Genomic DNA, 21,290 nt, shown 5'->3' with positions numbered 1-21,290 from the left:
ATTTGATATTCTCCACCAGGTTGGGATTCCCCCATCTAATCCATAAACCATATACCGACACTGCCAAATTCCTGTTGGAGTATTAGTGGTACATCTTTCTATGGGGAGATTCTCACAGTCTTCATTAGCTTTATTACCACAGGTTGCACGTGTGGCCGTCCATGTGTTTCCTCCTTTTGACACTTCACATCGGGGGATCTGAATAGAATTTGTAAATGTGACAATTGTGATTAGCACTAGGAATTGTTCCATCCAGGGCCAGGGAATTTTCATCCTTGTCTCCTTTTTGAATTAACCTGTAATACAGACATAACAAAATTTACACATCCCCTTTCCCAATCCCCTGTTTGTACCTTTTTATTTGCGTGCAGTGGACCCACTCCCGTCCTCCATTCTCTGTACCCAGTAATAGCAGACTGGGCCCTAACTGGTCAAAGACAAGATAGGGGCCCTTCCACTGAGGAGCTGGGAATGGATGGTGTTGACCTGGAGTCTTGTACATCACTAGATCTCCCACCGTGGGCAGATCATGCTCCCCGGGCAGGTCACACCATGCTTTGACTCTTGCTGCTCCTGGCTCGTCTCGCCAGGCCACCGCCTGCTGTACTTGTTTCACATGGTTGATTAGAGTTAAAATCCATTCTTGTGTTAAGCCGTGTGTAGTGACTTCCCCAGGTACTGGGGTAAGTAGATTTTCCCACCGTTCCATGGGCCTTCCCATGAGAGCTTCATATGGAGAAAATCCTGTGCCCTTTGATTCTCGGGCCCTTATTCTCATTAAGACAAAGGGCAGTAACCGTGACCAGTTTTTTCCTCCCATTGCCACTCCCTTGCTTAGCTCGCTTTTAATGGTGCGGTTCATGCATCCCACCTGCCCCGCAGCCTGGGGGTGATCAGCAATATGGAACAACTGTGTGATCCCAGGGAGGGCCGAGAGCTCCCCTAACAGATCTGACCGGAAAGCAGCTCCTTGGTCTGAGTCAGTCACCTTTGGGACCCCCCAGCGAGTGAATCCCTCATTTACCAGCATTTCAGCAGTTACCCGGGCAGTTTGATACTTTGTGGGGAAAGCTTCCACCCACCGGCTGAAAGCATCCACCACCACCAACATGCATCGGTTTTCCCTGTGATCTGGTGGTAGGGGTCCTGTGTAGGAAATTTGTATCCTTTCCCACGGTCCCCTTGGGGCTTGTCTCATTAATTCTCCCCTTCGCACCTTGTGAGGTGGGCTGTGCCTGGCACAGTCCAAACAACGTTCCAGGCGTGATTTTAACTCAGCTGCCGTTCCTGGCCCCCAGTACAACTGTTCAAAAGTTCCCAGTGCCTCCTCAAACCCGGGTGTCCCCCTGCCAAGCTCCCATGCACCCAGCTTAAGAAAGCCGCCCGGTTTCCCTGGGGGCACAGCATGACTGGTCCCTCAGCAGTTACGACACCAAATCCCTTCCATTAGTTCCACCCTTGGCACATGCCTGTCCCCAAGTTTCCTGATGCCTTCCAGCCCTGGGTCAGATTCTTGCAACTCTTGAATTTGCCCTCCCCGATCTGTATCCACCCCGCTTCTTGTTAGCGTGGCTACAGGCAGACTCTCTTCTGGCTGCCAGGGCCACGGGGGTGCTGCTGTCTTGTATCCCGCTTGGCCTCTGCGTCGGCCAGGTTATTCCCTTTGCTTGGGGTCCGGTTTCCTTGGGTGCCTTTACCTTTGCCACACTGATCCGTGTAAAACAGTGACTCAGCCCCTCCACTCCCGTCCACCAGGTAGCATGCTTGATTGCGGAGCCGTCTGTTGCCCTGAACTGATTATCCGCCCACCATCTCAGCATCAATGTGGCCCCACAAAATACGTCATCTGAATCTACCACCACCCAACATTCTGGCTCAAATTTGGGATCCACTTCATTTAAAGCTGTTCGCAAGGCTGCCAGTTCTGCCTCCTGAGCTGACCTCGCTTCCGGCGAGAAACCAGTGGCGCTGGCTGTCTCATTGCCTCGGATTCCCACAACAGCTAAGCCTGCAGGTTTCCGTCCCCCTTGATACCCGCAACTTCCATCCAAAAACCACACCCATGTCCCCTCCTTTACCTGGTTGGGGTTAGCCGCCCGGAACACCTGACGTTGGGTTTTACCTGGGCTGGCTTCACATTGGTGTGGGGTGCCGGCCAGAGGTAATCCGGCTACCCAGACTACGGGTTCCGTTCACACTTCTGCTGTGATGTTTTCTGCCTGTAGAGCCAGCCACCATTGGGCAACACGCTGCCCACTCACTGGTCCCTGTAAGACAGCGTGCATGTTTAACAGCCGCAGGGCGTCAGGATGAGATCGGACTATGACTTTCTGCATTCCCGGGAGGTATTTGAATTTCCCTGCCCCCCAGTAGGTGCACAAGACCTTTTCACACCATCCCTACTTCAGTTCCACAGCACTCAAAAGTCGAGAGGCAAAGGCCACAGGTCGGTCCTTTGCTCCATACGCCTGCGTTAACGCACAACCTGGCAGTGTCCGATACCAAAGGGCACAGATAAAAGAATTTCTCCCCATCCGGGGAAGCCAGCCCTGGAGCACTGGCCAGGTTTTCCTTTCTCACTCTCACTGCCTCAGGACACTCTTCTGACCACTCCCAAGTTGAGGCTCGGGTTAGGTCGAATAGAGGCCGGGCTATTTCTGCATAATTGGCTACAAAATCCCTGCAAAATCCAGTTAGACCCAGAAAACTTTGCAAGCTTTTAACATCCCTAGACAGTGGCAGGGACTGGATCAGTGGCACCCGGCCCTTATCGATTTCCCTTCCCATCTGGGACACTTCCACTCCTAAGTAGGTCACTCTTGTCTGTCCCATCTGAGCCTTTTTCCCATTGCCTGTCAACCCTGCTCTTGCCAAAGCTTGCAGGACCTGCTCGGTTAGTCCCCTCTCTTCCTCCTCTGTCCCTGACATTAGCAACAGGTCCTCTACATATTGTGTGCACCTTGCTGAATCCACCCCCTCCAGAGCATGTATCTATGAAAAATTGCAGGGGAGTCCCGATATCCCTGGGGTAGGACCGTCCAGCAGAATTGTCTGCCCTCCCATGTGAATGCTGACACGAGGTAGCTAGTGGCAGAGACCAAACCCCATTCGCTATGTCCAAAACAGTGAAAATTTGGAACGGGGGTCCAGTACGAGCGAGCATTTCAGGGTCCGCTGCCACCACTGAGGCTGGCCAATTGGCCAGAGCGTTTAGTGCCCGTAATCCACAGTGAGGCGCCAGGCACCGTTTGGCTTCCTCACGGACCGCACAGCAGCATTGCAAGGGGATGCAACCGCTCGAATCAGTCCCCGCTGTTCCGATTCCCCAATCGTTGTCCCCACCTCTGCCAAGGCCTCCCGAGGAACAGGATACTGTTTCTGCGGGGGAGGATCCCCTCCCTCCAGCAGTACCTCCATGCGGCCCCTCCCACAATCCAGGTTATCCTTCGCCCACACAGGGATGTGTTCCCACCCGGCCGGGGGTGGTGGGAGGGCATGTGCCGCTTTAATGGTCCGAGTGGCTATCCCCGTAGGGATGGTACAGCCCTGCCCGTCCTGCGTCTCTCCCAGTAAACGCACCCAATTGGCTAAATCCACTACAAGTCCCAGTTTGTGTAAATCTCCTGCCCCCAACCAAGGTTCCCTCTAATTTTTGACAGGCCGTGCGCGCAACAAATTTCTTCTGTGCGAAGCGTTGTGCTTCTGTGCACCTTTCCGTGCGCGCGGTGATTCGCCGTGTGCGCGGGGCTTAGGGTTGGTGGGCGTGCGCACACGCCCACAGCTGAGGGGGAACAGTGCCCCCGACAGATGAAGCAGATCCTTACAGCCCCACATAATTCCCCTTTCCCCCCACATTCCTTTGATCTGTCCCCGCCTCAGGGTTAACTGTGTCTCCCCTCTTTGCCCCTACAATTGCCACAGTTTCTTCTGAGGGCCCTCCCCTGCCCTCAGGGCTGGCCTTACCATGAGGCAAACTGAGGCAGCCGCCTCAGGTGCCAGGCTGTGGGGCGGGGGCACTAGGACCCAGAGTGTAGAAAATTGTGTCTGCTGCTGGTGCATCTGGATTCTCTCTGCTGGAGATGCACAGAGATGGGGGAGCGCTGGGCTGGAGGGAGGAGGGCACAAGAGACAGAACAGGCAGGCCGGAGAAAAGGGGAGAGGGAATAACAGAAAGCAGCAGGGGAGAGAGAGAAGGAGCCTCTTATGGACCTCTCGAGCACCCCCCGGAGCCTGGACTGATTAACCCCAGCTTCTCAAGGAGCTTCCTGTTCCCTGCTGCTTCCCTGGACCCACTTGAGGAGAACAGGCCTTCAGCTGAAGTTGTAGGAGCCAGTTAGGCCCTTAAAAAGACTAACCAATTTATTTGAGCATAAGCTTACGTGATGCATCCGATGAAGTGAGCTGTAGCTCACAAAAGCTTATGCTCAAATAAATTGGTTAGTCTCTAAGGTGCCACAAGTCCTCCTGTTCTTTCTGCGGATACAGACTAACACGGCTGCTCCTCTGAAACCTGTCATTAGGCCCTTAAGATGCTGATATCTTCCCTCACTCAGGCCCTGCTACCAGCCTGCTTAATTGCCCCCTTCAACTGAGTGTTGAGAGCCACTCTAGCTGGCCCAGAACAGCCGCCATGAGTGAAAGAAGAAAACACCCCTCTGGGGCAGCATTCAGAAAAAGAAAGCACGCAAAGGAAGCTTTTCTATCTAAGCAGGAAGCAGCTCTCCTGAGAGACATAGACACAAATGCTCACGGTGAGCCTTCCGGCCCCACAGAGGATGGGAGTGGTGAGGAGAGGCCTGATCTTCCAGTTAAGTCAGAGTGCTGGTGACCTGGCAGCTACTGCAGCATCCATATCTCCATCTCCAATGGATGTAACCAGGCACAGTCCTGAAGAAAAGTGTAGATCAGAGAAGAGTGGGGTGGAGACGCAAGGAAACAGCTGCTGCTGAGTTTAGTTCCTTGAGTCTAGAGGATCCAGGACTGTGGACCCACTTGAGCAGTAGCCTGAGGGACTTCCTTGTACTGCACGAGCCACAGCAAGTGAAAAACGTCATGTTCCCCAAAGACAATGGAAATAGAAGTTTCCATCCAACACATTACTGGCGTGAAATCCCCAATGGTGACAAAGTGGAGAGGCCATGGCTTATGTACTCAAAACCCCAGAATGCTCCATACTGTTTTGGTTGCCAACTCTTCCAGTCTAATGTTCCAGCCACACTGGGTTCTACAGGAACAAAGGACTGGAAAAATCAGGCTAGAAATCTGGCATGCCATGAGAAGGCAGCAAATCACCAGAGAGCATTCCATAGGTGGAAAGAGCTCGAGATGAGAGTAAGGATAAAGGCCACCAGAGATGATCAGCATCAAGAGAAGACGGCATCAGAGTCTCTTTACTGGCAAAATGTTCTGAAAAGGCTCACGGCCATGGTGAGAATGCTCGCGACCCAAACCCTAGCCCTGCGTGGCACTGCAGATCAGCTGCATGTGCCAAACAATGGAAACTTCCTTAAAATTGTGGGGCTGGGGGCTGAGTTTGATGCTGTTCTCCAGGAGCATCTAAGAAGAGTCACCACCCAAGAAATGTACACCCCCCACTACCTTGGGAAAACAATTCCAAATGAGATCATCCAGTTACTGGCAACAGAAGTCAAACAGAAGATTGTGGCAGCTCTGAAGTCAGCAAGATATTCCTCTGTTATTGTGGACTGCACACCTGACATCAGCCATACGGAACAAATGACTTTAATGGTGGGTTTTGTAACAACCACAGAACCTAGTGACAAAGTCCCTGCAATGGTGACTGTCAGAGAGCATAAAGCCTGTCAGACACCAAATTGGGAAGATAGATGATGCCATAGTTGCCATTATGGAGGATAAGGCTATGACAGGAACTGTTCATGGGAGAACAGTGGCAGAGGGAAATGGAATCACCAGAAACGTACATAACTTCACATTTCTGTGTGGCTTACAGTTGTGGCCTGACCTACTGTTTGAAATAAATATTGTAAGCAAGAGACTGCAAGGTGCTGACCTTGATATATCTGGAGCAATGGAACAACTGGACAAAGCAAAGTGTTTTGATTACGAGGCACGGGATAATCCCATAAGGGACCCAAACAGCAATTCAAAGTTGAATTCTTTAACCAGGTGCTAGATTGTGCAATCCAGTCAGCTGAAGAACGTTTCATGGAGCTCAAGGAACACAGCAGTATATTTGGGATGTTGTAGGATATTCCAAAATTTGGGTCCCAGGCGAACAGGGCACCTGGGCCCCCTCTTTTCTGTCCTTTGTTCCCACTGACCAGAACCGGCTGGTCAGGTCACTGGGGCTCTCTCTCCTCTGGCCTTTATCCTCCCACTGGCCAAGACCGGCCAGCTCCCAAGATGGGTTGGGCCTCCAGATCACTGGTTGCTAACGTCCATAATATCCAGGCCATTGTCCGGGGTCACGGCTGCCAGGTGACATCACACCTGGCCCTCTGGAACCACAATCCCTTTCTCCCACCACCTCATTACACACACAGCACACGGGGAAACTGAGGCACACAAAGTATTCATGGAAAACACAAACGAAATCCCCCACTGCATAAGAGATGGTTTTTAAAATAAAAGTTTTGCGCAAATGTTCCCTTTCCTAAAAACTAATCACAGGATTTTTTGGTTTTTAGAAAGGTTTCACAGAGATCTTGGCTATTTAAAACTAATGATTCCTGGGGTAAAAATTCACTGGCTAGGTATTTTTCACAAAAAATATCCCACATTTTTCAATCCCCCTAACACACACACACACAGAGAGAGAGATACACCCATCCCATGTTTTGAAATATCTTCAGGACACAGAAAAAAACATACATTTGAATTATTTAGATAGATAGATACCAACTGGTAATTAACCCTTTGCCTCCAATATCAGTAAAAGAACAGACCCCAGCCACCATGATCTCCATGTTATCAGCTATGTCAAGTTTCGATTTCGACCTGGCGTATTCGAGGTTTCCCAGAGAATTTCTTTTTTTCCTGCCTCTGAACCTGGTAATTCCCAAGACCCAGGAAAAGCACACGCATCAAATATTGAGCTCAATGCAATGAACAACGATCCCTTGCCCAGCACTGAGATGCGGCCACCTCTGGGGCAGGGTGTGGGGGCTGTTTATACAAGGATCCCTTGGCCAGCGCTGAGATGCAGCCACCTCTGGGATCGGGTGTGGGGACTGTTTATACAGGGCCCCTCAGCCAGCGCTGAGATGTGGCCACCTCTGGGGTGGGGGCTGTTTATATAAAGATCCCTTGCCCGGCTGGCGCTGAGATGCAGCCACCTCCAGGTGGGGCATCTATTTAACAGCAACCGAGGGAAACCTCCCAGGCAGCTAATTAAAAAAAGTCGGAAACCAAATGGGGATTAACCAGAGGCAGAATGTAACCCACCAAACTAGGTCCAATGGATCTCACTCAGCCCAGAACTGGGGCCGACCGGCCGGAGGTGGAGCAAACTCACCGACTGGAAACTTCCTGTTGTGCAAGATCCGGTCAGCGACCAGCTTCCCAGCACAGCCGCCGGTGCCCACACGCAGGGGGGCAGAGCTGACGTGCCACTGGCCTGGGGCAGAGCAGACCAAGGTCTGGCTGGGGTGGGAGACTCGCGAGGGCCTGGCCGTTGGGGCTGGTCCCAATGCCCCTAGTGGGTGCTGTGTTTCTTTTAGTTATAGGTTTCCCCCAAACCCTTATGCAAGGTAGCCTGTTTCCTCTTGTTTTTTCCTACCCCCCCCCCCCCGATGTTCTGGTTTAACTTGGATTTTAACTTGAAGAGTGGTCAGTTTGGATGAGCTATTACCAGCAGGAGAGTGAGTTTGTGTGTGTATGGGGGTGGGGGGGATGTGAGAACCTGGATTTATGCAGGAAATAGCCCAGCTTGATTGTCATGCACATTGTGTAAAGAGTTGTCACTTTGGATGGGCTATCACCAGCAGGAGAGTGAATTTGTGTGGGGGGGTGGAGGGTGAGAAAACCTGGATTTGTGCTGGAAATCACTTTAGATAAGCTATTACCAGCAGGACAGTGGGGTGGGAATAGGTATTGTTTCATATTCTCTGTGTATATATAAAGCCTGCTGCAGTTTCCACGATATGCATCTGAGGAAGTGAGCTGTAGCTCACGAAAGCTTATGCTCTAATAAATTGGTTAGTCTCTAAGGTGCCACAAGTCCTCCTTTTCTTTTTGCGAATACAGACTAACACGGCTGCTACTCTGAAACCAAACCCTTGTGTATCTCAACACCAGGCAAGGAGTCCTTGTGTAAACAGCCCCCGAGCCCCACCCCAGAGGCAGCCACATCTCAGCGCTGGGGAGAGGTCCCTGTGTAAACAGCCCCCAGGCCAGATTCAGCTGCATCTCACCTCTTAAGTCGAAGGACGGAGTCTGTGGCGGGCCGTGGAATCCAGCTGCCTCTCCTGATCCAGCCGATGACCCGGGTCCCATCACAAGAGAATCCCCAGACTCAGTGATCCGGGACCTGGGAGGCGTTTGAGGAACCAAGAGACAGAAAACAAACATCTGTGCTCAATGAGGGGGGGGATCCAATCTGCTGGCGTCTCCCCTGCTGAGAGACCCTAGAGAGGAAGGACCCCCGGGTCCCATTGTCACCTCCCACCCCCAGCCAGTGCCCCTTGATGGCACTGAGATTTCCAATCACTGGAACTGGCTTGTGCAAGACGTTCTAGGGCCAGATTCACACACTGACTTCCCCTTCCTGTCTTGAAATCTCACATCTTGCCCCATCCCTCACTCTGACACTCGCACCCGCTCCCTGCCAGGCAGGTCTCCACACGCACCCGGCTCTTTCCATTGTAGTCGGGATTGGCTAGCCGTCCTAACTGGGCATCTGCAGTTCCAGTGCGCTGTTCCCAGCCGCCCCACCCCAGAGGCGGACGCATCTCAGCTCCAGGTGAGTGATTAGTGTCTGCAGCGTGTTCAGTAGGATAAGAGGTGTGAGCTGCTAGCGTTCAAATATTATTGTGGGACTGGAAACAGCAGTAATAAAGGGATAGGGCTGGGATGGGGGGCAGGTAACCAGGACTCCTGGGTTCTATCCCTGGCTCTGGGAGGGGAGTGGGGTCTAATGCTCAGAGGAGGGGGTGCTGGGAGCCAGGACTCCCAGGTTCCATCCACGGCTCTGGGAGGAGAGTGGGATGTAGAGGAGCTCAGAGCCGGACTCCTGGGTTCTATTTCCAACCCCACAAGCAATATGCAGCCTGCCCCTGTTGCAGGGAAGCCGCGGGCAGCCCCAGTGAGAGGGAGGGGAAGTTGGCAGGATGCTGGTGCTGGGGTTTCTGAGAGAGCAGCTCCCCTGCTTCCTCATCCGCACCCACTTCTGCTTTCATATTCCTGTGCATGCCGCTTCCCCAGGCTCTGAGTCACAAACCCTGGGGAACCCGGGCTGCAGGGTGGGAGAGCCAGGCCTGGGCCCCCCTCCGCAGGCCTAGGGGTGAGTGGAACTAGGGTGGGGGAGGGAGCTGGATGCTCTGTGAAGACTAGGGTGCCCCTCAATCTCGACCCGCAGCCCCTTCTTATCCCAGCCCCGGGCTCCCTGCCCCCACAGCTCTGCCAGTGCCCCTCAAGCCCGAGCAGGCTCCTGCCCCAGAGAAGGGGATGGTGGCTGGATCTCTTGGGGACAGCCCCTGCCTGCCCCTCCAGCCCTGGGCAACAGGGCCCATCCCACCCTGCTCTGGCAGAGGATGGTTCATGGGCCATGGGGGAATCCAGGCTGAGACCCGCCCAGCTCACTGCACCAGTGACCGGCCCCAAAGCTGCAGACCTCCCGCTTTGCGCAGAAGGGGAACCTCCCTCTGATTGGCTGCCCTGCCCACTTGCCCCGCCTCCTGAAGAAGGGCAGCCAATCAGAGCTGCTACAGGAGGGAGACAGCTCCTCCCTCAGGAGCTGAGAGGAGTTTTTAGGTGGGGAGGCAAAGGGGGAAGTGGACTGTACCATTTTCATGGGGGTGCGAGGGGCCATTGCCCCGTACCATTTGCACAGAAAGGGAAGGGGGAGGAGGAGAGTGGCTTATACCATTTTAAAAGGAAAGGAGGGGTGAGGGGGAGCGGCCCAAAACACATTAACAGGTGAGGAGGGGGGAAGGGGTGAGTGGCCAATACCATTTTCACAGGTGAGTAGTGGGAGGGCGGGAGTGGCCCAAACTATTCCCACAAGAGTGTGGCGGGGTGGGGGGAGGGGCCCCTCCCATTCTCTGAAGAGTGGGGGAGGAGAGTCCCAGCTGCAGGAGGAGCAGCGGGGGAGACAGCTGTGGGGCACGGGGGGCAGCATTAGTGCCCCGCCCTGGCTGCAGAGGGGGGAGCCGTCAGCTCTCTGCACTCTCCCCCCACCCTCCGGGGATGCTTTACGCGCATCCAGGCCATCTGGCTCCACGGGGTCCCTGCAAAAGCAAGCCATTCACCGTGCGGGGGTGACACCAGCACTGTGGTGGGGGGAAGAGCCAACGGGCTACAGAAAAGAGGGTGTGCAAAGAGAAAGCACAAATCTGTGGATTTTGAAAGCCAGTCTCAGGGTTCTTAGAAAAAATCTCAATTTTTAGCCAATTGCAGGAATTGTAAAGCAAACCTCTGGATTTATTAGCGAATTTCGGGGAGGGGGGTTGTCATGACATTCATATTAAATCTCGGGATTTATTAGCGAATCCTAGAATCACAGACCCACAGCGTAAGAAGGGACTGCAGGGGTCACCTAGTCCAAGATGCAGGATTTGTTGGGTCTAACCCATCCCAGACAGATGCTGTCCAGCCTCCTCCCGAAACCCTTCAGTGAAGGAGCTTCCACGACCTCCTTGGGTGTCTGGTCCATTGTCTGACTACTCTCACAGCTGGGGAGTTTTCCCTGAGATTTAATAAAAATCAACTCTGCAGTAGTTTGAACCTGTTGCTCCTTGTCCTGTCCTCTGGGGCCAGAGAAAACAACTTTTCTCCAGCTTCTTTCTGGCAGCCTTTCCAGTATTTGAAAACCACGATCATGTCAGCCTCCCCCAATCTCTTTTCCAAACTAACCGTGCCCAGTTCCTTCAGGCTGTGCCCCTCGGGCTCGCGTTCCATCCCTTTGATCATCTTTCTCCCTCACCTCTGGATCCTTTCCAGTTTCTCTGCATCCTTTCTACACATTGGTGACCGAAACTGGACACAGTCCTCCAGCTGAGGCCTAGCCAGCGCTGAGTAGAGTGGGACTGGCACCTCCCGGGACTGGCATGCTCTGCCTCTGGTAATGCGACCCAAAAATGCATTTTTTTTGCAACAGCATCACATTGCTGACTCCTGTCGAGGTTGTGATCCACCCCAACTCCCAGCTCCTTCTCAGTGGTGCTGCTGCCCGGCCAGTTCTTCTCCATCCTATATTTGTGCAGTTGTTTTTTTTTCCCCCAAGGGGAGCAACTTCCATTTGTCCGTGACGAATTTCATTGTCTCGTCTACAGCCCAGTTCTCCAATTTATCAGAATTTTAGCTCCATCCTCCAAAGCGTTGGCAACTCCCCCCAGCTTTGTGTCATCTGCAGATGTGATCAGTCTGCTCCCTAGTCTGACATCCAGGTCGTTGATAAAGATGTTAAACAACACAGGAACCAGAACAGATCCCTCTGGAGCCCCACATGGGACCTCCCTCCAATCCCATGTCTTTACTCCTTGTTTGTGGTTTTTTAACCAGTTACGTATCCACTTAATGGTAGTTCCACCGAGCCCACATTTCTCCATAAGAACGGCAGTACAGAAGCTGATTTAAATGATAGCTCAAATAACAGTTAGTTGTTCTGCAGTTTCACATTTGAGTTCCTTCAGAAGTCTTCTCCAGCTTACTTATGAGAATGCCACATGCGACGGTGTCAAAAGCCTTGATGAAGTCCAGGGGTATTATATTCACCACTTTCCCCCGGCCACCAACCAGTTACCTTGTGAAAGAAGGAAATCAAGCTGGTTTGGCAGGATTCGTTCTTGGCAAATCCATGCTGGTGATCACCCCTTCGTCCTTCACAAATTGAAGGTTTTATACATTGCTCTAATAGCGTTCCAGGTGTCGGGGTCAGGCTGACTGGTCTATAATTCCCCGGCTCCTCCTTTTCCCCCTTTTAAAGATGGCCACCCCGTTAGCCCTTTTCCCATCTTCTGTGACCTCTCCTGGCATCCATGCGTCCTGCCCCACTGATTTGAATTCATTCAAATTGGTCGGAACATCTCTGACGGGTTCTTTCCTTCTCCCGATCTGACGCCTTTCCCCTTTGCCGTCCGTGGTAACTTCGCTGGCCACCCGCTCGTGTGTTGGTGTTTGTGGGAAGATGGAAGCAGAGCAGGCTCTGAGCAGCGCTGCCTTCCCACCATCTTCTCTCATCAGCTCGGGATTTTCTGGCTGATCTCATGATTCTTAGTGAAAAAATCTCAGGTTTTGTCACCAAACTAAGGATTTTTTTAACTCATGATCTCTCGGGACCATCTGCTGATTTGGGGGGGTCACTGCACTGCCAGCAGCCCCAGATCAGCCCCCTGCAGAGCCCAGCAGCACTGATGGTCCCCCAGGCAGATCTGTCCCCCCACAACAGCCTCTGCTCTCACACTTCCCACCCCCCCACCCCGCCGTCTGTCTCTAGGTCTGTCCCAGCTGGACGCCCCAGCCATGGGCAGAGCCCTGCTTCCACAGCAGGATGCCGGAGAATGGGAGCTCCCGGCTCAGGGCCCCCCCTGGAGAGAAGGGAGTCCTGCCCTCCATATGGCCACGCTGAGGGTCCTGATCCTCGCCCTGCTCTGGAGGGGTAAGTAAGCAGCCCCTGCAGCCCCAGTGCAGGGGGAAGGGCAGAACCCGCGCTACGCAGGGCCAGGTCTGTCCCAGGCCACGGAAGGGAGACTGGCCAGAGGGGGAGGGGAGCCCGATGCCCTCGTGCGGTGCGAGGGGGCACCGAGCGACAGGGAGCGGGCAGGGGGCTCGACGTAGGGAGGGATGGAAACTAAATGGAGTGAGGTTTGGTTGAGGACCCAGGGCTGGGCTCGCAGGGGGCTGCAGGTCGGGAGTGAGGGCACCGGCAGAGGTGTCGGGGGAGCTCAGGGTTGGTCTCTGCTCTCTGTAGCTCCCACTTCGATCCCTCTCCGTCCCCTGCAGGGTCCCTGTCCCTGGAGTCTGGTTATTCCCTGGGGCTGCCACAGTCGGTGTCGGTGCAGATGGGTCTCTGCGTTCTCGTCCCCTGCACCTTCGCGTACCCAGCCTGGTACGACACTGACAATCCCCATGACTGGCTCTACGGACACTGGTACAAGGAGCCCGCAACTGCGGGCCAGGATCCGCCCGTGGCCAGCACTCACCCCAGCCAGTGGGTGTCGCAGGAGACCCAGGGCCGGTTCCGGCTGGCGGGGGATCTGGCACGTGGCGACTGCTCCCTGCAAATCAATGACGCCCAACGGACGGATGCAGGGAGGTATTTCCTTAGGGTTGAGAAAGGAAACTTTAAATACAGTTACGTCTCCAATGACAATCGCGCTCACCCTACGCTCGCGATCTCTGTTCCAGGTAAGAGCAGCCTCAGTCACCGCTCCTCAGCCCCCCTGAGCCAGTCCCTGCCTTCGAGCCGGATCGGGGCCAGAGCCCCTGGGGGGAAAGGCCCCGTGTCCCCCAGTGATTCTCTCCCCTCTCCCCGTGTCTCAGGGCTGACGGAGGAGCCAGAGATCCAGATCTCGCCGGCGCGGGGGCTGCCAGGGACGCTGCTGGCCGGGGAGCTGGTGACTGTGACCTGCACGGCCCCCGGGCGCTGCTCTGGGCCCCCTCCCCGAATCACCTGGACGGGGCCGTTCAGCCACACAGCCCGGGACGTCTCAGCCCTGCTGGCGAACGGCACCTGGGCCCACAGCTCCGCGCTGCACTTCACACCCGCCCCGGGGGACCACGGCAAAGAGCTCGTCTGCAGAATTACCTACCGCCCACCACGGGGACCTTCCACCCGCAGAACCGTCCGGCTACACGTCGGCTGTGAGTGACCCCCCCAGCCCCTCCATGCCGGCCCCCAGCCCCCCCTGCTGGGATCCACACCCCCCTGGGCTCCCCAGCCCTGCCCTCCAGCCCCTCCCCCAACTCAGCCCTGTCCTGGGATCCCCACCCCCCACCATGCACCCTCAGCCAATTCTACTCCAGACCCCTTCCCCCCCACACCATGCAGCCCCTTCTCTCTTGGGAATTTCACCCCTTCCTGCCACGCTTGGCTATGGCTTCACCCTCCCATCCACATGCCCCGTCCTCACGCCCTTCTCTTCTGGGATCCTCTCTACCCGCGACCTGCCCTGCCCCCAGAATCCTTCTATGCTGGGATCCACCCACTATTCCAGTCCCCCCTTGCTGGGATTCCCCCCCTTACACCAGACACCCCAGTTCCCCCTGAGATCCACCCGGGCTGTCCCACCACGTCTCCTCCACCCCGTCCCCTTTCTGCCGGGATCGGAGGATGCTCTCTATGGGGCAGAGTGTTAACGGGACCCAGTCGCTGTCTGGCACTAAACGCGCTCCGCAGTCGGTGCCCAGAGACCTCGACCCGCCCTGCCCCAGGGCAAACCCCATTAACTGGCCCGTGACCCCCGCGCTGCAGATCCAGGCCAGAGGGCAAATCAGCAGCCGCCTTTGCGAGGTGAAGGACCAAATCAGGCGTCACTGTAAGGACGGCCCTTGTTCCCATCAGCCGGAGGGAGTTTTAGAAAGAAATTCGCCCCCTGCCTCCCGCCCCGCCCCCTGTCTGAGCCCAGGCCCCAGCCCAACCCCGAACGCCTACACAGGCCTCGGAGGAAACGTCCGCGCTGCAATCAAAGACCAGCAGCCCGAGCCCCGCGAGCCCGACCCAACGGACCCAGGCTCTGGGCCTCAGCGCCGCGGGGCTTTGAGGGCAGCGTGGACGGACCCTGCCAGGCCTGGCCAGAGGGCACCAGTGTCCGGCTCCTCTGGATGCTGCTTTCAGCCACTGTCACGGCGTCCCCGGGCGATGCTCTGGAACGGCTCCCTACGAAGCCAGTCAGGACTCTGGGGCAGTCTCCTCTCTGGGAGCAGCCTGTCTGCAGGACACACAGCTCACCCGGCTCCACCTTCCTGGGTCTGACCTCGGAGCATTCAGCCTCCTCTGCCCCTCCGTGCGCTTCCCACAGCGAGTCCGCTCAGGCAGGGCTCCTGGGGAAGCCAGAGGGTCCTGCACCCCAACTCCTCAGTCAGACGTGACTCTCAGCCAGCCAGTAAAACAGAAGGTTTATTAGACGACAGGAACATGGTCTAACACAGAGCTTGCAGGTGCAGAGAACCGGACCCCTCAGCTGGGTACATTTTGGGGGCAGTGAGCCAGACAACCACGTCTGCCCTTCACTCCATGTCCCAGCCAGCCCCAAACTGAAACTCCCTCCAGCCCCCCCTCCTCTGGGCTTTGTCCCTTTCCCGGGCCAGGAGCTCACCGGATTCCTTTGTTCTCCAACCCTTTAGCTCTCACCTTGCAGGAGGGAAGGGCCCAGGCCATCAGTTGCCAGGAAACAGGGTGTCGCCCATTGTCTGTGTCCAGTCCCCTGCACACACCGGCCCTCTAGGGCTCTGCAATGACCATACACCCTTATCCCACCCCCTAGATACTTAAGAACTGCGTAGGGGAAACTGAGGCACCCCCCACACTGTTCAGAGGAAACATTAAGAACAGTCCCACTTCGTCACAGCCGCCCCTCTGGGCACAGCCGGGCTGCAAAATACCCAGGCCTGGTCAGCCAAGCCCGGGGGCCAAAGGAGAGGGCTGGGGAGAGACGAACCGAGGGGGGAAGGCAAAGGACCCACAAGGGGGGTGTCTGATGACCCTGGTGGCTGGGACTGGGGTGGGAGCGGGAGCGGGGTTATTTAGGCCCCTGGCTCTGTCCCGCCCTGGGGGAAACACGTTTGGACAGGACATTGAACACCCGGGCGCCCGGCGGACGGTGGCAGCGAGATGGTGACGCTCACTCCAGTCCCCAGGCCGGAGCAGCCCGGCCCCTCGTTAGTGCCTCCGCCAATTAAGCTGAATTCTGACCCACCGGTTTTGGTCCCTTGGTTCTGGCTCCCCCTGGCCCTAACCCGGACCCTGGGTTACGTCCGGCGCCTCTTGGGTCGCGCCCAGTCGGGTCTGTCGCTTCCCTTCCCTGCCCACGGGGCTTGTGTCACTTCAGGGACCTTCCCGTCCCCCAGCTGAGCTCACAGCGAGGGTCCCTGTCTAGGCTCAGGGATCACTAGCGACCCCCCGCCCCGGTGCTGTCCAGCCCCCCGATCCCCCCTCTCTGGTTTGTGTTACAGACCCGCCCGGCCCCCCCAGCATCACCGGGACCCTGACCAGGAACGGACGCCCCGGTGAGAGGCCGCGCTGCGAGCCCCGGGGATCAGCGAGCGCCTCCGAGTCATGCTCTGCCGGGCCAGGCTGCTCCGTGCCCGGAGGGGAGAGCCTGAGGAACCGCGGGGCTGTGGGGGGCAGTGGTCGGGGGAGCAGGCCCGGTTCCCTCTCTCTAGAGCCCGGGGTGGCGTTAAGGGGGCGCTGGGCAGTGGGCAGGAGATGGGTTAGGGACCGATCGCTGCGACAGAGACCTGCTGCCATGGCAAGGCACCAAGATTGTGCGCCCACCCCAGAGGGGCCAGGTCTCAGCGCCGGGCGAGGGGTCCCTGCATAACCAGCCCCCCACCCCACCCCAGTAGTGACTCCGCGTCTTGGCTCCTTGGTGGGGAATCTCTGGGGGGACCAAACCCGCCTGCTCCTCTCTTCCAGTGCCAGATGCCTGGGGAGCTGAGGGCGACGTCGTGTCTCTGGAGACCCAGGAGGGCGACTCCCTGAGCCTGGGCTGTGAGGCTGGGGGCAGACCCGAGGCCACCCTGAGCTGGGCCAAGGGGAACGAGTCCCTGAGCCCCGGCCAGGGAGGGGCCGGGCGCCTGGAGCTGCCGAATCTCAGCAGAGGGGACGCTGGGGAGTATCGGTGCTGGGCGAAGAATCCCTTTGGGTCGGCCAGCCGGGCCCTGTGTGTGCACGTGCGGTGTAAGGCATTTGGGGGTGCTGGGCGAGACAGAGGGGCCCCAGTGGGGGGTGCTGGGCTGCAGGGGGTGGGGGTGGTCAGTAGGGGGGGCTGTGGTGCAGGGGGTGGGCGGGGGATCCATGGGGGGCGCGGGGCTGCAGGTGGGCAGGTGGTCAGTGGGGGGTGCTGGGCAGCGGAGCAGGGGGTCCGTGGGGGGCGCTCTCCAATCTAATATGTTGCCGTGGGTATTTCAGCTCTAGAGAGGACTCTGCAAATCACCGTCTCCAGAGCCAACAGGAGCGACCCCCAGCTATTCCAAGGTATCGCTAGGGGGCAGGGCAAGGGGCATGCGGCCTTCCCCCTCTAGGGGGTGCTGGCCCCGATCCGGCCCCCAGGCAGGGCCTGGCTGGCTCAGGGTGCGAGTGGCTCTGTGTTATTCCCGTTCCCAGATCCCGGCACCCCGGTGGGGAACGGCTCACAACTCACAGCCCGGGAGGGCGACTCCCTGCGGTTCCTCTGCTCCGTCGCCAGCAACCCCCCGGCTGTGCTGGGCTGGGTGAGGGGGGGCCGAGCCGTCGAGGGCGCCCGCCCCACGGGGGAGAATCAGCTGCAGCTGGAACTGCCCAACGTGACGGCGGAGGACGGGGGGCTGTACGGGTGCTGGGCCCGGAACGGGGAGAGCTCTGCCCAGGGGACATTCCAGCTGCTCGTCGAGTGTGAGTGGGGTTCAGCCCTGGGACGCTGACACTGGAGAGTAGCAGTGTTAATCCGTGGGACTCCTCGCCACTGAGTTCTAGCTGGTGTCGCAGGTCTCTGGCCCCTTTAACCGGAGACAGAGCCAACCTCCCCTGTGCCATAGTTAATTAGCTGCTGCAAGAGCAGCCCCAAGGGGGCAGCTGAGGCTTGAACCGACTCCTGGGCCGTCTCCAAGGGCCGTGAGCACCGAGGCTGAAGGTGGAGAAGCAGGTGGGTTGGTGTGATGTGAAGCTCGCTGAGGATGGAGCCAGATCAGCGCCCACGGGCTGGCTGAAGAGACGTCCCAGGGCAGAAGAATCCGCGGGACTCCCTGCCTCTGGATATTTAGCAGGTTAATCTATGGAACTCCCTGCCCCTGAATATTAGAAGGGTTAACCCACGGGCCTCCCTGACACTGGATATTAGTAGGTTAATCAGTGGGACTCCCTGCCCCTGGGTATTAGGAGGGTTAACCCACGGGACTCCCTGCCACTGGGTTTCTCTCTCTATTAATTTCTCCCTTTATCTCCTGTGCTCTCCAGACAGCCCCCGGCCGGGGACCGGGCTGAACGCGTCCTGCCAGCGCCAGGGGCCCGGCGTCAGCTGCAGCTGCTCCCTGCGCTCCCACCCCCCGCCCCGGCTTCAGTGGCAGGTGGACGGGGAGCCCCTGGCTGGGAACGGCTCGCGGGGGGCCCTGCAGGTCAGCTCGTGGGCCCAGGGGGACGAGGTTTTCAGCACCCTGAGCTGGACAGGGAGCGGGGACAGGGGTCCCCGGATCTTCTGCCTCGGCTCCAACCCCCACGGGACCTACGCCGCCCTGCACTTTGAACGCAGCCCCCCGCAGAGAGGTGAGACACTCGGACTCCTGGGTTCTGTCCCCCGCCCTGGAAGAAGGGTGGGGTCTGGGAGTTGGAGGCAGGGCAGCTGGCAGCCAGGACTCCTGGGTTCTCTCCCAGCCGTGCCCCGTGCTGTGTGTTTTTGCAGGTGCGGAGGAGCCTGGCAAGCTGCTGGGCATCGGGGTGGCCTGTGGACTGGGGGTCGCTGTCGGCATCTTCCTTCTCGGGCTCTGTGTGATCAAGTGAGTCTGACGCCTCCCGACCTGACCCCCAGCTGCCCCCGTCCCAAGATCCCACTGAGATCCCCTGCCATCTCCCCAGGGCTATTCCAGCCCCTTAGTCCCTCATCCAGTGAGATCCCTCCCGACCCACCAACCTCTCTCCCTGGCCTATCCCAGTCCCCTGCCCTCTAGACTCTCATACTGGTGTGCCACCCCCACCGCCCCGGGTCTCATGAGTCCGTCCTGATCCATCTTCCCACAGGCTGCGGGGCCGGGAGCCGGCTCCCGGGACCCAGGCTGAGCACACGGCCGACGACTCCAGCCTGATCTACAATAAGGTCACCACCATCCCCATGGTATGTACCTGGGAGGAGCAGGGGACCAAGCCCACCTGCCCTTCCTGTCTCTTCCCCCCTCCATTTCTCCTCCTCCCTCCCCCCTGCTTTCCCCCCCCTTAATGAATGCAGGACTATAAGTCAGGCTTTCACCAGGGCACCCAACCCCCCATGCGTGCTCGGTGGAGGATATGCACCCCTGCCACCAGCCTGGGCCCCCCGAACGGCATGGGGTCGGCTCCTGCATGCAGGGAAGGCACCTCATCCCTCGGGTCTCGCTCAGAGGGGAGGACATGCGGCGAATGCATTCACGTGAATTCACAACGTGCATGGGACTAGATTGGGGCGGGGATGCTGCCAATCTCCTGGATGCACCAACCGGGCAGGAAATGCATTTCTGCAGCTGCGGTGTCAGGTGCTTGTGATCGGACGGTGCGTGCAGGCTGTTCCGAGTCTGTTGCACCTTTCAGAAAAAGCAACGAAAGCATCAGCATGGGCTCTGCAACCACGAGATGCCTGGGATCAAATGCGTGGCCGCTGCAGGCAATGCAGGGAACGTATTCACGTAACCGGCTCTGCCCCAAGACGCAGGAGATCGGTGCAGGCACGCGCAATGTGTGAAATGCACAGAACCCCGTGCGTCTTGCCAATGCACTCAGTGGATTAAGGGACCCCGTGCTGCCCAAGCTGCATGGGCACAGTTCATGCATCCCCATTGCATAAATCCAGTGAATACATTCGTTGAACCTGTGTTGCAACGAGATGCATGGGATGAAATCCTGCAAGTGCAGTGCATGAAATGCAGCAACCTCCCCCCCCCCCCCCCCGCGCCCCGTGCGTCTTGCCAATGCGTGGCCTGTGGGGGTCAGGCAGGGGAGGCATTAACTGAGCTGGTGCCGGCATGGGATCGGCTCACGCATGCAGCGCGTGTGAAACACACCCAATCCCCCCCGCCTCTGGCTAGTGCACGCCCGATGCAGGAAATGCATTTGCATGGAGGGTGGGGGAAACCAGGCCGGGGGCAGCCCATGCAATCAGCTCAGCAGGGTGGATGCAAGTCTCTGCCTGGTGTCTCTGCCTTGCTTCTCACCCAGGATCACAACACTCCAGCCGCCGGCCGGACCAAAGGCGTCCAGGACTCGGCTGCAGCAGCTCAGGGCCCGCTAGGCCCCGGGGAGCCGGAGGAGCTGCACTACGCCTCCATCGACTTCTCCAAGCTGCAGCACAAAGGGGGGGAGCCTCCGGAAGCCCCCGCCACGGAATATTCTGAGCTCCGGCTGAAATAGCCCCCTCGCCCCATGGGCCCAGGCTGGGCGTCTCCGGCCCATCCTGTGAGGGGGGGGTGTCACAGTGAGGGGGGAAGGGGACAAGTGGTCGGCCCAGGGCTGTGGGAAACCTGGGTGCAAATCCCTGCTTCGGCCCGGACTCAGGGCGGAATCAACTAGGCCTTCGAGATGCTGGAGCGCTGCATTGTGGGGAGGTATCCCAAAGTCCTCTGCAGCCGGGTCCCAAAGCCTGCCCCCTCCCAAACCCCACTGCCCCAGGGGGAAAGAGAGCCGCTCACCTCTCAGCCATAGAGCATCTCTCTTCTACCCTGCCTGAGCCCCCACCAACTCGTTTTACAGATGGAGAGCATTTTCCATCTCAGGGGCAGCAGCTGGCAAGAGTGGAGGGACAGGCTTGTATCTAAGGTGCTGGCCTGGTACTCAAGTTTCCTGGGTTCTCATCCCTGCTCCACTGAAAATGCTGTGGGTGAGGTTGGGCCAGTTGCTGCATCTGTCTGGCCTCAGTTTCCTCACTTGAAAATTGGGATAATAATGGTGTCCTGGGCTAGTTATGTTCTAAACCCCTCGGGGCAGGGACTGTGTGTCTGGGCAGCCCCTGGCACAATGGGCCCTGATCTCTGTCTAGGTCAATCAGTGCCATGTGATTATAAATTCTTAATAACGATGCTCTATTCAAGGTAACATGTTCACTCCAAAGCCAAAAGCATCTGACTGTAAAATTCCCGCTTTACAAGCTGTTCCTTGAAATAGATTTTCATGTGTCTTTTTTGTCCCTGCTACTTTTTTAACAAAGGGCCAATAACAACTATGACTTATTTGTGTGCAGTGAAGAATCAGTTTTCACTTCGGCCTTTCCCCTGGG

At 57.4% G+C, this 21,290-nt stretch overlaps 1 protein-coding gene across 1 annotated transcript; it reads left to right on the top strand.

Moving 5' to 3' along the window:
• The first annotated feature begins 8,803 nt into the window (after positions 1–8,803).
• Positions 8,804–21,215, top strand: LOC311512522 (sialic acid-binding Ig-like lectin 14). Its single transcript, XM_084613779.1, has 12 exons — positions 8,804–8,941; positions 12,635–12,796; positions 13,141–13,545; positions 13,681–14,001; positions 16,312–16,365; positions 16,775–17,038; positions 17,270–17,335; positions 17,465–17,731; positions 18,293–18,598; positions 18,735–18,828; positions 19,070–19,163; positions 20,237–21,215. The coding sequence occupies exons 2-12, from the start codon at positions 12,661–12,663 to the stop codon at positions 20,426–20,428; spliced, it is 2,199 nt and encodes a 732-aa protein (XP_084469905.1). The 5' UTR covers positions 8,804–8,941; positions 12,635–12,660; the 3' UTR covers positions 20,429–21,215.
• The last annotated feature ends 75 nt before the right edge of the window (positions 21,216–21,290 follow it).

The sequence above is a fragment of the Lepidochelys olivacea genome, assembly GCF_965140295.1.
Source record: "Lepidochelys olivacea isolate rLepOli2 genome assembly, chromosome: 24".
Lineage (NCBI taxonomy): Eukaryota > Metazoa > Chordata > Testudines > Cheloniidae > Lepidochelys > Lepidochelys olivacea.
Note: the sequence above shows the minus strand (reverse complement) of the source record. Positions and strands in the feature narration are given on the sequence as shown.